At 40.9% G+C, this 15,555-nt stretch overlaps 1 protein-coding gene across 24 annotated transcripts in view; it reads left to right on the top strand.

Annotated features, from left to right (window-relative positions):
- The window catches only part of LOC103381653 (ankyrin-3), a 94,547-nt gene that overhangs the window by 73,719 nt on the left and 5,273 nt on the right, over positions 1-15,555 (top strand). For all 24 annotated transcript variants that reach the window (XM_025057996.1, XM_025057993.1, XM_025057988.1 and 21 more), the window contains 3 exons: positions 10,095-10,169; positions 11,293-11,424; positions 12,245-12,388. In XM_025057996.1, the coding sequence (XP_024913764.1) occupies positions 10,095-10,169; positions 11,293-11,424; positions 12,245-12,388 (351 nt within the window). The remainder of the gene's footprint in view (positions 1-10,094; positions 10,170-11,292; positions 11,425-12,244; positions 12,389-15,555) is intronic.

Genomic DNA, 15,555 nt, shown 5'->3' with positions numbered 1-15,555 from the left:
GCTTTGTGGATTGGCAGCTGTCATGCAGTGCAAAATAGCATGTTGGGGTTTGAGTCCGGCTTTATTTTAGATTATTTAGTTCACACTATGCTTGTCACTAGTCCTTTATGTTCTTGCATGACAAAATGGGCCCGAACCTGAGTTTCAGGAAACGCATTTTGTCAAATTTTTGTTTGGTATCGAGTTAATAAAAAAGAAGCCTTTGGCTCTACCGGTATCTCTTGGATCAAACAGATAAAAGGCACTCTAAAAAGCAGAAAATCTTAGAAAAATCAATTTTTACACAAACAACATCTGAAATCTGAAGAGATAAGTGATTTTGTGTTAGACCTGGTGCATTTGTCTTGCCATTTTTTCGTTGTCTGTGCCATTGTCTGTGGAATTTTATTTTGCTGCTGTGTGTGCTTCGTTACTTCATTGTGTTACTGTTGTTGCTGTTGTTCTCTGAGCCATCATCAAATTGTGAACTGTTGGACACAAGTCCTATCTTTCGACTTATATTTCCATTCACGTCAAATAACTGTAATTTTCCTTTCTTGATATCAAGATTGTTTTACTGACCAACTCTTCCTCCTCTGATCTTTCCTTTCACATTTTTTTTATATATTTTGTATTCTACATTCCTTTGGTTATTTTTTTCCATTTTTCCTTCACTGCTCTTTACTTCAAATCCCTCTGAAGAAACAGCACTTGAGCGAAGTTCATCAGCAAGAACACTGCCTGCTGGTCACCCTCACAAACCTGTCTTTCCAGCCAGACCTTACCCAGCATGGTCGACTGCTCCTATTACCATCCCTGGCCAAACAAGGCACATCGGAATGGGGGGTTCCCTCAGCTCTACCGATTCACCGGCAGGCTCACCAGCTGCTTCTCCACTGAAAACAACTTGGTCCCTCTCATCCCCATCACCCACATGCCCAAATTTCAGAGCTAATCTTAGTGCTCCACCAACACAAACACTTACCATGTCTACTCAAGTTAAATCCCTTAATGAAATAGTGTCATCTTCTCCTATTAGGTCATACAGGACTATGCCTTCGCCAATTAAAACGGTTGTGCAGCAGGGTCAATACCCAGTCCAGGCAACTGCAAGCCTCGTGTCCTCTGGAAGCCCCTGTAAATCTGCCACAGATCCAGTAACAATCAGGAATCTTGCATCGGCATACACATCACGAACTTCCCCACTTCACTCTGTACCTAATGGTGGTATACCAGAAAGATTATCAACTCCTTTAGCTGTTCCAGATTCACAGAAGAAACCTCAGAGTATGTATAATGCTAATCTCCCTCTGAAAACTGCCCTTGGAACTATGGCTCTGACAAATGCAGTGTCACTCAGCCTTCCTTCTGGTAAGAGCATTTCCAGTCTGTCCACTTTAAAAACGTCTGTAGATTCAACACTGTCATCCCGGGGAGGCAGAACTTCTGTCTCATCTCTCTCTTCAAATGGACAAACAACAATTCCTTCCTCAGAATTGTCAATGACAAACGGATTTGCTTCACCTCATAAATATCCATCTTCTACGTCTACACCATCTTCACCTTCTTCTCGCCTTCTCTCCGAGAAGAGTCTGCAGGAGAGGATTCAAGCCACCACACAGGCCGCGACAACCAGTGTCAGTGCAGCCATTAATGAAGCCATAGACTCCTGCTCTGGCTCCAGTTATGGCACACTTAAATCTCTAGCATCCTCACACAGATCTCCATTAGCAAACTCGACTTATGGCGCTCTGCTATCTAGTGCTTCTTCCTCCAGCTCTGCAGTGACATCTAATATGGTGACTGTACCTGTGTATTCATTAGTTAACATTATTTCAGAGTCTCCTATCAAACCAGGACCAGGGTCCTTAAAAATGGCACTGCCAGACCACCCTCCTGCCTCCTCCTCATCATCAACATCTTTGTCTACCTGTGTTACTGCGTCAAAAATTAAATCGCAGTTAAAATCACCTCCATTTATTACCCCACCTATCATCCACTCAACTGCAGCCTCCAACCAAGAGATACTAAAGGATGTTGCAGACATGAAGGAGGATCTGATCAGAATGACAGCAATCCTTCAGTCAGACACACAGACTGCAGCCAAAACTGTTCAGACATCACAGTCTGGCACCCCTAAAGAGATGAAGTTAGAAGATGAAGAGCCAATTTCTCTTGTCGAGAAGGTTAAAGAAGATTTAGTTAAAGTCAGCAGGATATTACAGAAAGATGCTCTTACAGGAAAAAAGAGGTCTTCAGAGGATGAGTGGGAAGAATTTTCCAAAGAGGAAATTGAAGAAGCACAAAGAAGTGTGATCACAGACCATTACACTCCTTTTGATGATAGCACGCTCCTGTTAAAGCAGCGCTCCATGTCAACTAAGGACTTAGAGTTGGCTAAAGTTGTAGATTTTTTGACAAATGACATAGGTGCTAACTCACTCTCTAAGATGGCAGAGTTGAAAAGTAGATATGAGGAGGAGATAAAACAGGAAGGGGAAGAGAAACAAAAACGTGTGCTCAAACCATCAATGTCAATTCAAGAGCACAAACTCAAAATGCCTCCACCAGTCTCAGGCATGATCAGGTCCCCATCAGAGAAGGACCTTAGCAAACTTGCAGAGTCGTATCAGGGTTCAGAGACTATTTTGGAATCACCTGAAGACCTGTCTCATGAGCAGGATAAGAGTCCCTTGTCAGACAGTGGGTTTGAGACCAGGAGTGAAAAAACACCCTCTGCTCCTCAGAGTGCAGAGAGTACAGGACCAAAACCTCTCTTTACAGATTCACCAATACCTCCCAGTGTATCTGAAATCACAACTGATGTAATCAGTTATGAGCAGCCTGATGATTTTTATGAGCCTGCTCTAATGGATGAAGCTGCATCTGCCCTTCCTTCCATGGAGCCAGATGTTGGTTTGAAAGGCTCTTCAGGACAATTACAGATAAAGATACCACAGGATGAATCCATGATGAACAAAAGCATGTGTCTTAAAGAGGAAACTCATATTACTACGACCACTAGAATGGTCTACCACCAGCCCCAGCTGACTGATGGTGCAGACATGTTAGAGGAAGCTATGTCAGTCAGAGACATTATGAAGGCATTCCAGTCAGGCAGAGATCCTTCTAAAGAACTGGCAGGCCTATTTGAACACAAAGCGGGCCATGATTCCATCAAAGGTGATGAGCTGACACCTAGATTCCTAGAAAGAGACATGAAATCTAAACCCAAAGTTGAAAGAATAATTGAGGTTCACATTGAAAAGGGCCATAGCACAGCTGAACCTACTGAGGTTATTATCAGAAAAACAAAAAAACATCCTGACCTTTACATTTATAAAGGAGACCGTGGAATTAGGGAACTTGGGGATTACGATGACATCCAACAGGAAGAAGAGGAGCTCATTGCCGAAGAAACCCTGCCATCTTTCCTCGAAACGTCACGTGTTAACACACCAGTGTCACAGGAGGAAGACAGTCGCCCCAGCTCTGCTCAACTGGTAGGAGATGATTCATATAAAGCCCTGAAACTATTGAGCCAACAGTCTATTGAATACTGTGATGATGAGCTGTCAGAGTTCAGAGGTGAATCATATAGGTTTGCAGAGAAAATGCTTCTGTCAGAAAAACTTGATTCATCCACACTGCCGAACTCTGACACAGAGGACTCAGCAACAGCGACTGAAAAACCCCGCTCACTGATTTCTGAAGAAACAGGTAAACATGATACTGAGGGCCTACGTCAGCACTATAGAAGCCCTAAAAAAGAATATGTCCCCAAGTCATCAAAAGAGGGGTCACCTAAATTCATGCAGCGAGAGGAACCTTCCCAATTTGAAAAAGTGACTGTGCTTCATTATTCCACAGAACAGGGCAGCCCCAAACATGCTGTTTGGATGAGATTTACAGAGGATAAACATGACAGAACCAGGGATAAGCTGCTATATGAGGATAGGGTGGATCAAACTGTAAAGGAAGCTGAAGAAAAGCTTTGTGAGGTATCACAGTTTTTCCGTGATAAAACTGAGAAGCTTAATGATGAGCTGCAATCCCCTGAGAAAAAGCCTATGAGACGTGAGCCAAAGGAGACCAGATCCTGGCCTACTTCAGCATGTAGCAGCCCTGAGAAAACACAGCAGAAACCTAAAGCAGGAGAAGAGGCATTTGGTAAAAGTAAACCTTCGGTTGATAAAGTGTTAGGGAAGTCAGCAACAACTGAAAAGAAAAGTTCCAGCTTACCAAGTAGTCCAAAGAGATTTGTGGTTTCTGAAGGGAGTGATGATAAATTGACTACTGAGTCTGAACCATCTTCTCCCTCTCATGTGAAATCAACTTCTAAAGTCAGTGCTGTGAGAATGAAATTTGAATCAGAATTTCAGAAACAGTCTAGTCCCACCAAAGTTCCTCCCCCAGTACAACCAAAACCCTCAGTTAAAAAATTGCAAGAGAGCAAACTTCCAGTTTTTCAGTTCTTTACTGGCAATAAAGTGTCGAAACAATCTGAAAAAACTGGAGACTTGGCAGATAATGTTGATATGGTCACATGTGCTGTAGTGGACAGCAATAAATCGGTCACAACACTCTCATCCAAAGCCCCAAAGCATGCAGAGGACAAGCAAATAGGTAAAAACTACAAAGATGCCTCCATTCAAAAACAAGTATTTCAGGGAGAGACGGGGAAAGAAACTACAAATAAAAAAGATACTAATATTATAGTAACTCAGGAAATTAAAGAAATAATCAAATGTCAGAAAGGTGAGACACCTACTGTTGATCACACCAGCAGCGTTTTAGAAAAAGAAAGTGGTTCTAAGAAATCCCAACACATTACAAAGGATTCCAGAGGAAAAGAACAAATTGCTGAGCAGCTAAAAAAAGATGATCAGGAAACAATAAACAAAAATCTTAGAAAAAAGACTGAATCTCAAATTCCTGTAAAAACAACCCTTCCTGGTTTAGACAACAACTTCACGAATAATCAGAAGACAACTAAACCCTCACAGATACCTACATTATCCAAGAGCAAAATACAGCAGATGAGTCCAGAAATGGCCTTAACCAAAACAATGGACTTATCATATGAGATTCTTGATAATGCACCTAAAGATTCCAACTCCAATAATCTTCCTAGCCCAAAAGAAGTGCTTGAGAAAGTCATAACACCTCCTCAAACAATAACAACTAAAGAGAACTTTAAGGGAATTAAAACGTTGCCTGTTTATGTTGGGGTCCAAGTTGGCAGGCAGGCAGAGAGGGAGGCCAAGGGAGCACTGTACACAGTAAAACAAAAATCCAACTCAGCGCTTAGCCCCATCAGCCCTGATGATGACACACTGGAACAGGTGTCATTTATAGACAGCTCAGGGAAAAGCCCTCTTACCCCCGAGACTCCCAGCTCAGAAGAAGTAAGCTACGACCTTACTGTAAAAACCCCTGATGGCTTCATGGGATTCATGTCAGGGAAACCAAGCCCCATTTTGGAAGTATCTGAGGAATCGGAGGGAGATGACCGTAACAAGGTCGTTTTCTCTTTTCAAGAGGCTTTACCAGAGAAAACAACTGGTGTTGATGCCACCCATGAAGACCTTGTGAATGCTAATAAACAGATAACTGAAATAAATGACAACATTCATAATCTGCAGTTGGCAAATAAACTGAACCAGCAAGAAACAGCTAGCATTTGCAGGCAGGATGAATTAACTGGGCAACAGGATCAAGAAGTCTCAAAAGACAAAGGTATTGCATACATTGAGTTTCCTCCACCTCCTCCTCTGGACTCCTCTTCAGAAATTTCAGACCCTGAGAGGAAAGGCTCCTGTGCATCTTCAGAGACAGAGACAGAAATGATGGAAGTGAATCTACAGGAAGAACAAACTAAACTTCTGCAGACTGAACCCATTATACGAATTCAACCCCCTTCCCCAGTGCCTCCTGGCACTGATGACAGCCTTTCAAACGATAAAGAAGCAGACGAAGAAGAGGAGGACGATGAGTCAATCTTCCAACCAATTCCTTTTAAGAAATTTACTTTCAAAGTTGAAGAGGAGGATGAGGAGGAAAAGAAAAAAAAGGATAAGGAAAAATTATCCAGAGCCAACACAAAACAAAAACATGACAAAAATGGAAATCAGAAAGAAACTAATGTTGGAACCAATGGCTCCAATGGTTCCAGTGGTTCCAATGGTTCTAAATGTTCTAATGGCAAAGGAGAGGATAATGATTATGAACAAAACGGAAATGACCAGTCAATAACAGACTGTTCAATAGCTACAACGGCTGAATTTTCTCATGACACAGATGCAACAGAGATAGACTCTCTTGATGGATATGAACTTCAGGATGAAGATGATGGCCTGTGTGAACAGGCAGATTTACGTCTGTACGGTCTTCCAGACAGCCGGAGAGATGTCTGGGCCACAGATACTTTTAGATCCTCAGACAGATGTTTTCCCCAGACTAAACTGGAAGTTATTGAAGAGGAGAAAACCCCAGAAGAAAATCCAATGGATAATTTTAAAACAGATACTCCTATGAATGGTAGAAAACCTGATGATGTTAGTAAAAATGGAGTAAAATGTTTGGAACAAAAACCTTCAAATCAAGAGGGATTTTCAGACACATATTTTAGTTACAAACTAGAGGAAGAGTTTAACTCTCCTTTCAAGACTGTCGCCACCAAAGGGCTGGACTTTGATCCCTGGTCCAGTAAAGGTGGTGAGGATGAAGTTATTGACACAGGAGGGACTCAGGGGAGCAATGGTGAGCCTAAGCCATTTGGACTTGCAGTAGATGAACAATCGCAGGCCACCACACCAGATTCTACCCCAGCCCGAACGCCGACTGATGATAGCACACCAACGAGCGAGCCAAATCCATTTCCTTTCCATGAAGGAAAGATGTTTGAGATGACCCGCAGTGGTGCAATTGACATGAGCAAGAGGGACATGGTAGAAGAGAGGCTCCAGTTTTTTCAGATTGGTGAGCATTCATATTCATCAGGCAGGTACAATGTGAGAGACTCAGAGATAGCAGCTTCTTCACAACACAGAGATTATTTCACAGTTGAGGATCCCAAAGACACATCAACAGTCCCTCAGGTCTCCACTCAGACCACTACTGTCCAGTTAGAAATCTCACATCCAGCTAGCAGTTACAGCACATGTAGAGAGTCGTCTTCAAATGCTGAGCTTAAATTTTCCACTTTTAGAACAGGAGTTAAACTTCCATCTGAGAACCCCTCGAGTTCCTCAGACAGCTGTTCTAAAAGTAAAATTGTGTTTTCTAATGACATGACCTCGGGAAGGACTTTGGAAAATTTGTATTTCCCATCTTCAAACCATACAGAGTATTCAAATGCAATTACAACAAACACTCCAGAAACTTATTTGAATAACAGCAGTTCTTTAAGTGTGTCTGAACAGAGGGACTGTGTGAATCAGACCTCAGGTAACCTCATCCTCACTTGCCAATCCAGAGATTATAGCACTGCACCTTCACAACAGATACGCAATTATGAAAGTTGGAGTAGCAATACCTGTAGTTTAAGGTCAATGCCTAATAATGTTCATGTAAAAGTTGGCCATACTTATTGCATGGTCAGCTTGTCAGGTTCAGGTCTACATGAAATACACCAAATAGATCCTGCCTCCAATGAGCTGCCAGTAAAAAGCAAGGAAGATGGACTTTGTCTAAATGTAGCAAAAAAACACCCAGAAACCAAAAAGGTCAAGCCCAGGGTATGCAAGTCTAGGTTACCGATGCCAAGAGTGCCAAGCCACAAACTATGCAGCCAAAATCAACCAATAAGAAATTACAAAGCACAATATAATGTTAATAAATTCCAAAATGTAAATAGTACAAAGTATAGATGTAAAAAAAGAGTAGACCCTTTTGAGAATTCATTTTTTAAATCTAGAATTCCAATGATAAAAGCCATTAAATGTTCTTTTTCCTCTTTGGAGTCAAAGCAGGTTAGTGTCATGTCTTCAGTCAGTGCTAAAAGCATTCAAATGACCAGGGATAATAAACAGGTCACAAAAAGCCCTATTATTGAACAAGGCCTTCCTTTGAAAAGAAGTTCAAATGGGACTGCGAGAAATAGCAATGCAGTGTCCCAAACAAAGTTGAAAACTAGCCCCAGCAACAGCCAGGTAGCCAACTTCTTTGATCAAGCTATTACGAAGAAGGCGGTAACGCAGTTAGAAGGGAAAACCCCGCCCACTGAGGATGGACAGAGATGCAGCCACAGCACAACCAGGAACACTCCCTTGTCAGAAACATCTCAAGCTTCTAGAAGTTCCTGCCCTTCACGCACCTGTACCTCCACCTCCACCTCGAGCACCACATCAACACCGTCAGCTAGAGACACGAAAGCTGAGGTTGAGCAGGCCAGCAGTGTGAGCATGAAGAGCAGGAGGAAGAGTAGGCGGTCTCTTGGAGAAAAGGAGCAAGAGCAGAAGGTGGAAGGGAGACAGGTTGATCAACCACTCAAGGCTCTTGTCACGGAGACGGAGACTAGTTTGTAAACTCTTTCTAAACACTTGTTATACCTAATCTTCCTCTACGAGATGCATGCAGCTGGTGTGGGTGCTTTGTGATGTGACGTAAGTGTAACTGTCACTTTCTTCTGTCTTTATCGTTGTCCCTGTCCTGTGCTGTCTGAGCGAGATCAAGACATTGAGGCTAAACTATGGAAAGACAGTCCTTAAGTCATCAAAAATGAAACCTTGTCTTTGGATCGAGTGCTTTATTCATATGCTAAATATGTTTGATCTTTACAGTCTGAAAAGCAAAGGTCTAAAACCTCTAGGGTGTGGGTTGTGGTTAAGTTTCTTGATATGAAGAAATAGTCAGTGTGCAGCTTATAATCAGTCTTTGCTCACTGATTGCAGTGTGAGTGCCATCAAGCTAAAACACAGGATACAGTGGTCATGGCATCTGCTGCTTATTTTCCCCACTCTGTCCATGAAGGGCAAGGGTCAACAGAGTAAAGGCAGGGGTGCCTAACCAAGAAATATTTGGAATGTTGCACTCTACACACAGCTGCTGTTGAGTGATTGCACGTTGATTGCACGTCACTGACGTTGCAAAACAATTACAATAGTAACAGTCTGTCTTTGAAAAAAACATCATCTACATTTAACAAGTTGGCAAACTTTTCTGTCAGTGTAGGTGTTACACTGGTATTAAGTCTCCCAGCAGTTTCACATACATTATCACATTATCATTTTGACTCAGACATAAAGGTCAAAACTTTACTGTTGGTCTGCAGAATTGATAGCTTGTGTATGTTTTAGTCTGCTTGCCTAGTTGGTAGAAATTGATGGGCTTATTTGTTTTTGTTCCGTGAGATCACTGTGAAACAATTCATCGGCTGAATTTGGCGATCAGATGAATGTCACTTCCAGGTGTTGTGCAAATTCATTGGATTTCAAATTAAAGCCATGTATTGTCCTTTTCAGTGAACATAGAGAATGTTGCCTGATGTTAGATGCTTGGTGTTAGTGATGTGACATGAGGCAAATTCTAGTACTAATACTTCTAAACAAACTTAACTTGGAACTTTTTTTTTGCTTTTCTGGCCAAACTGAACCTCCTCCTGGGTTAATTCTGTCTTTGTTACATTGATAATAGTTTGACAGAAACCAAATAATAATTGGGTCAGATCATTTTGAGGATATTGTTTGTAAAATTAAGGTCTAATTAAATGCATGTACAATGTGAAACATATTTTTTAAACCACAACTAAAAGGACTGTTTAGGTTTTTATTTATTTATTTATTTTCCAAGTCATTGTCAAGTCATTGAGGAGAGTCTGGTCAGAAATGCTCCATTTAGTCAAAAATGAGACATGGGATAGTGATCTTAAGTTGGTCTGTATAATTAAAATAACATTTACTTGAGACATTTCTGATAACTTTAGGAATCATGTTAACTTTTTATAACTTAAGTTCACAATCCCTATTTGTACTTTTTTGTTTTAACAATTATTTTAATACTATATTCTCTGTTTCTGTTCTATGACTTTATTTTTTTTTTTTTAATTTATTTATTTTTTAAACACCACATGTTAACTTCGTTTATGTCCTGATTTTCCTCGCTCCATTGCACAGGCCCTCAGAGTCCCTGTGAGAGAACAGACCTGCGTATGGCAATAGTAGCTGACCACCTTGGACTCAGTTGGACTGGTGAGCTTACGCACATGTATTTACTCACTACATAGTTTTATAGGAACAATGACCTGCAGTGTTAGATGTAAATGTAAGTTGTACTTTTTTAGGAAAACAGTCACTGCATACATGATGTTGCTGCTGAAGACACGGCGAATTTAAATGTGAATGAATTAGCCTTTTAATTTCAACTTATGTAGTGTCTGTTGCCCTCTAGTGGCCGCACATTATATCGTGTATTGACAGTGACGCAGTAGTATTACTCTGCAGTATATATCTGTACGCACAAACGTGTTTGTGTTTAGAAGTGTTTAAAAATGCAGTTAACTTAGTATTTGTGTTTTATTTATATTTAAAGTATGTATTGTATTATATGTACAACTGTTCTTTTACAAAAGACCCCAAAAAAACAGGAAATGCAAACACTTTTAGTATCATCTTCTGATGAACCATATGATGACATTTTTATACACAGCACATCACACTCAAGCAGAGATAAGGGTGTGTCCTCTGCAGTTTAGTCCAAGTCTGTCCACCTGCCCTGCACTGTTGTACTCCTCTCTCTCTCTCTCTCTCTCCCTCTCTCTCTCTCTTGTCTGCCTCTCTCTCCCCTCTCTCTCTCTCTCTCTCTCTTTCTCTGTTGCTCTCCCTCCTCTCCCCCATGTCTGTGTGCATATGTGTGTGTTTTCATAGATGCACTGTCATCCTCCACAGTGTACTTCAGTGTGTGTAGTTGTGCCTGACCGTCAGAGGCTGGGTAACAGCAGGGGAAAAAAATCCAATTCTTTTTAATGACTGTTGCTGATGCAGAGCTGCAGTGACCATGCAGATCAGCTGAACAAAATGTTCTCCGTTTTTAGATTTATAGGCCGTCTGCTTGTCAGTGCCGCATTGTTACTTACTCATTGTTTACTAATTTGTCAGCCTCTGTCTGACCTGTGCAAAGCTAAAGCTAAGCGTCCCTGTGAAGTGAGAGTACCTCCTGGAGTCTGTGGGATTGAGAAAAACCTGAACATGAACATACTATGATTTAAAATGTTTTTATATAAGCTTTTTTTTTGTCACACCTGTCCTACCAAGGCTCCCAAATTAACAATCACAAACCTTAACGTAGGTTTGACCATTGTGTGTTTGTGTGCAGAGCTGGCCAGGGAGCTGGATTTCTCTGTGGAAGAGATCAACTCCATCAGAGTGGAAAACCCTAATTCCCTGACAGCACAGAGCTTCATGCTCCTAAAGAAATGGGTGCACAGGGATGGTAAAAATGCTACAAGTAAGCAATGTGGGTCTGTGTGTATTCCTGCACTGTATGCATTGTTTCTGAGGTGAGAAAAGTGAGGTAATAGCTTTTACTCTGGGGGACTTATTTATAAATACCACACACCTTTTACCGTATAGTAAAAGTGGACTGACATGTAGTATGGTATTTTGTGAATGTGGGCAAATTAATACGTGCTAATGTGGGATTTAATTTAATACTATAATTTTACTCTATGGAATTTATAAATAATCAAAAAATGTATCACAGCAGCAGTACAACCATGGTAACCTTGTGCTGCACAGTGGCTGAAATGAGGTCAAATACTGACTTTATATATGCTCATATCTGACTTTGCCGTTGGAGATTCATATTACTGACAAGGAACACATTCCACACTGTCAACACACATTAAAATGTTTATTTCAGCAGCAGTGAAATATATTGGCCAAGAGCAGAACATCTCTGCTTCAGGTCAAGGCTGCGTTTTTATCACTTCTAACTAATAACATGCCTGAGATCTGAGGTCTGATGAGAAAATGTCATACACCCCAGGAGCCTGGATGTAGATGCTAGTGTTGGTAGGACTGTGAATTTGGAACACAGCCCGAAAAAGAGGGGTTACAGTCAGAAGTGGCCGTCCTTCATAGAAGCCTTGCAACTTAATATAGTTGAGTTGAGCCCTTGAGGTGTCTGTCCAGGAAAATATAGTTGGTGATCTGTAGCATCTGTATTTGATGCTGTTGATATTCTTACATTATTTCTTACATCCCATGTGCACTGGTTTCAACTATGTGTGATAACTTTTCTTTCTTCCATTTTCTTTCCATTTTAGCGGATGCTTTAACGGCAGTGCTGACAAAGATCAATCGGTTGGATATTGTGACTTTGCTGGAAGGGCCCATATTTGACTACGGTAACATATCAGGCACACGCTGCTTTGCCGATGATAACGCAGTATTCCCGGATCAGTCCGATGGTAAAGTGTAGCCCACCCTAGCTGAACTTTCAGTCTATCTCTCAGTCTGTCCCTTCACACTTCTTCACCTCTTCTCTCAGACAGATAGTCAGACCTTACTGTGCCAAAAAACAGGCTTAACCCAGAGCAGAAGTTAATTAGACACTGATGGAAATGACTTAATGCTCCAACAGGTTTACTGAGCTCAGAGCTAATGAACTGGCAGGTAATAAAAGCATTAGGGTTAGTTGGCTTTATTGAGCTGTCACCCATGTTAGCTTGACAGTTTTCCAGCCATGTGAATGAGTAGAAGTGCCTAGTATTTTGATGATAGGTTCCTAAAAATGTTACCGAAGTGGTGCATGAAACCTAATTTTGTGTGGATGTTTTTGTAAACAGCCTGGAGAGCATGAGACTGGTTTTAAAGAAGTTATCTTTCTGTACCACCTGAAAATTGTTGCTATTTATTTTGCTAATAATGGAAAAAGGAGAAATTAAAATTTTCTCCTGGATAATACAAAAAACATAGACCCTATATAAGAAATGGAAACTTTAGTGAAGCTGCAGTATAATGTGCTGGTTAAGGAAGTAGTTAATAATACATGAAAAAAACAGGGCTTCTCTTAGAGTCATAAAAAGCAATTACTCTATGTGTGCATATTCTTAAGTACTAGATAAAGGTCCTATTTAAAGGAATTTCAATGAAGCATAATGTAATTGAATTGTCTTGAACTCAAAATCTGGTTACAAAAGTGCTGAAACTACATTTGGACTAGATATTGTTATAAAACAGACAATGTTGACAGTTTATAGTTAAGTCCAGAGTCTGCAACAAGGAGGTGTTTACCATTTCTTATGTTTATGGTCTATGGTAAAAACAATTTCATTTCTTAATGGAACATAATACTAACCACTGTAGTCTGTGTAGTCTGCATGTTTAAGTATTACAAATCCTCCCACCCCCCTTCTCTCTTTCTTGCCTAATGAAATTTAAATGTGACAACATCTGCAGTAGTTAGCGCTTCTTCATCATCTGAGGCCTGAAGTCAGCCGTTCACTGATATGAACTTTAAATCACAAATGCATGGCTGTGGCTTTATATGAAAGGCTGCCTGTTGATTAGCTGTCATTGTGTGTTGTTGACAATAATACACTCTTAACACTCCTCAAACGGGTGGAGCCTTTCCAGCTCAACGTGTAGTTGTTTCTGTGTGGTGCACACTGCCTTTGTGTCACTGCTGTCAGCTCTCCTCTACCTGTCATCTCACTGGTTCCTTCCAAGCCTCCCAGCCTCTTTGCTGCTCTGTAGCTTCTCCTGCTTTGAGACATCAAAGTCCCTGCCTCCTCCACGCTGCTCCTCTCGCTTCTGAGTAACCCACCACTATTAAGCAACACCTCTAACCAGCTAGTTCTCACTAATGGCTAACACTTGCTGATTTTAGAAAAAAAGATGCATTTCTCTCCCTACAGAACACTGTGTTGTCCAGCAACAGAAGACAGTGTTGCTGTGTTCTTGCATTCAAATCTGTGTTTGACAAGAAGGGTAGAAGCAGTGATTGGGGTGGATGCACATTTACGAAATTGACTGCAACTATCAACATTCTCCTAATGGGCCTTTCTTTTGTATTTGATCATAACTTGTAGGAAGACGATTTGAAAATATCGCTTGTTCTTTTTCTGTTATAATTTGAAGCTGATGCAGAGAGAGTTATAACTATATTTATATATAATTTACATTTTCAATAGAAGAGACCATTAGAATGAAAAGGCCTGGTTGAAAGAAAAAGATATCTGTTGTTTTCAACACATTACAGTTGTTTGGGGCTTTTCAAGTACTGTGGCTGGAGATGTAATTCACAGTTCTACTTGGTAACAGCCTGTCTGTGTTGACAAGATAGTAAAGCAATGTCTATCTTGAATAATAGTTTCAGTTTTTTCTACCCAGTACTCAGTACTAATGCCCTCAAATGTAAAAACGCTCTGTGTTGAAGGCAGCTGATTTTTCTTTAACACAACCAACATACCACTGGTTTGTGAAACCAGGATAAAACTAAAGTTTTTAACTGGGCTGCTTTGCTGTAGACTGTAGGCAGCTAAATCTTGCTTATCTTTCAAGATAAACAATCCCACCAAGTCTGGTGTGCAATATTTTCACCCCTGCAGCTTCAGAAAACCACAGCTTCCATCAGCCACACGATCTCTTCATTGTCTGATTTAATTAGTGATGTTTTTCCATTTCTGTCTGACACTTGTTGTTTATGTGTTTTGTCAAAACCTAAATAGTTTCTGTATTTAGTCCTCAGCCTGTTCACCCTCGCCATGCTTCCTCCACATCATTTAAAAACACCTCTTTCTTCTCCCCTCCTAGTACCAATTCACCTTCCTCTTCCATCCTTCAGTGTCCATCTCTCCAACATTCTGCCTCTTCACCTCCTGTGTACCTCATGCCCATTGCTCCTGTTCTTCCTCAGTTTTCCTCTTCCTCCTCCTTCTACCCCTCAAAGATCTTGTAGCTGCTCCTCAGTCTCCTCTGTGCCCCACTGTCTCTGTGCCCTCTCCCTTCCTCATTAATCCTTTTCACATTTCTAACCACACATCTGGCATCTTTCTCTATTCTCCTTGCCCCATCTTCTTTCCACCTGCTCCTCAGTTTCCTTCTCCCCATCCTGTTGTTTCTTCTACCTCCATTCTTCTGTCTCCTCCTCTAACAACTCTTCAACACGTCCCTCTCTGTTTTTAATATCTGCCCCCTCTGGTCACTCACCTCCTCCCTGCCCTCCATGGTTTGCCCTGTTTTCACCAAACACTTCTGTCTCTCATCCCCTACATGACCCCCCACCCTCTCGTGTACCTGAGGTTTACATATAGGATTTTTGTTGGTTGCTCTGCTCCTCTTTGCCTCCAGTTTAAAACAACAGCAGTAACCAGTTTTGCTGAAGTCTTTGTTCAAAAATTACAGTAATGACTGTAAACAAAAACATAAAAGCTAATTCTTGTTAATACTTTGAAAGTGCCAATTTTCAGAATTTGAGCAGCATCAACCAATTACATTAGTGTTGCAGAAATATTATAATGTCTTTATAGCTACAATCCCTTTTATTACCTGTCTGATGTACTTATTGATTTTATTTATTATACATTTGTGTGTGTGTGGCTTATGTGTTGAGGGTTCAGCACTACCATAACAC

Source organism: Cynoglossus semilaevis, chromosome 8 (genome assembly GCF_000523025.1).
Source record: "Cynoglossus semilaevis isolate Cse_v1.0 chromosome 8, Cse_v1.0, whole genome shotgun sequence".
NCBI lineage: Eukaryota > Metazoa > Chordata > Actinopteri > Pleuronectiformes > Cynoglossidae > Cynoglossus > Cynoglossus semilaevis.
Note: the sequence above shows the minus strand (reverse complement) of the source record. Positions and strands in the feature narration are given on the sequence as shown.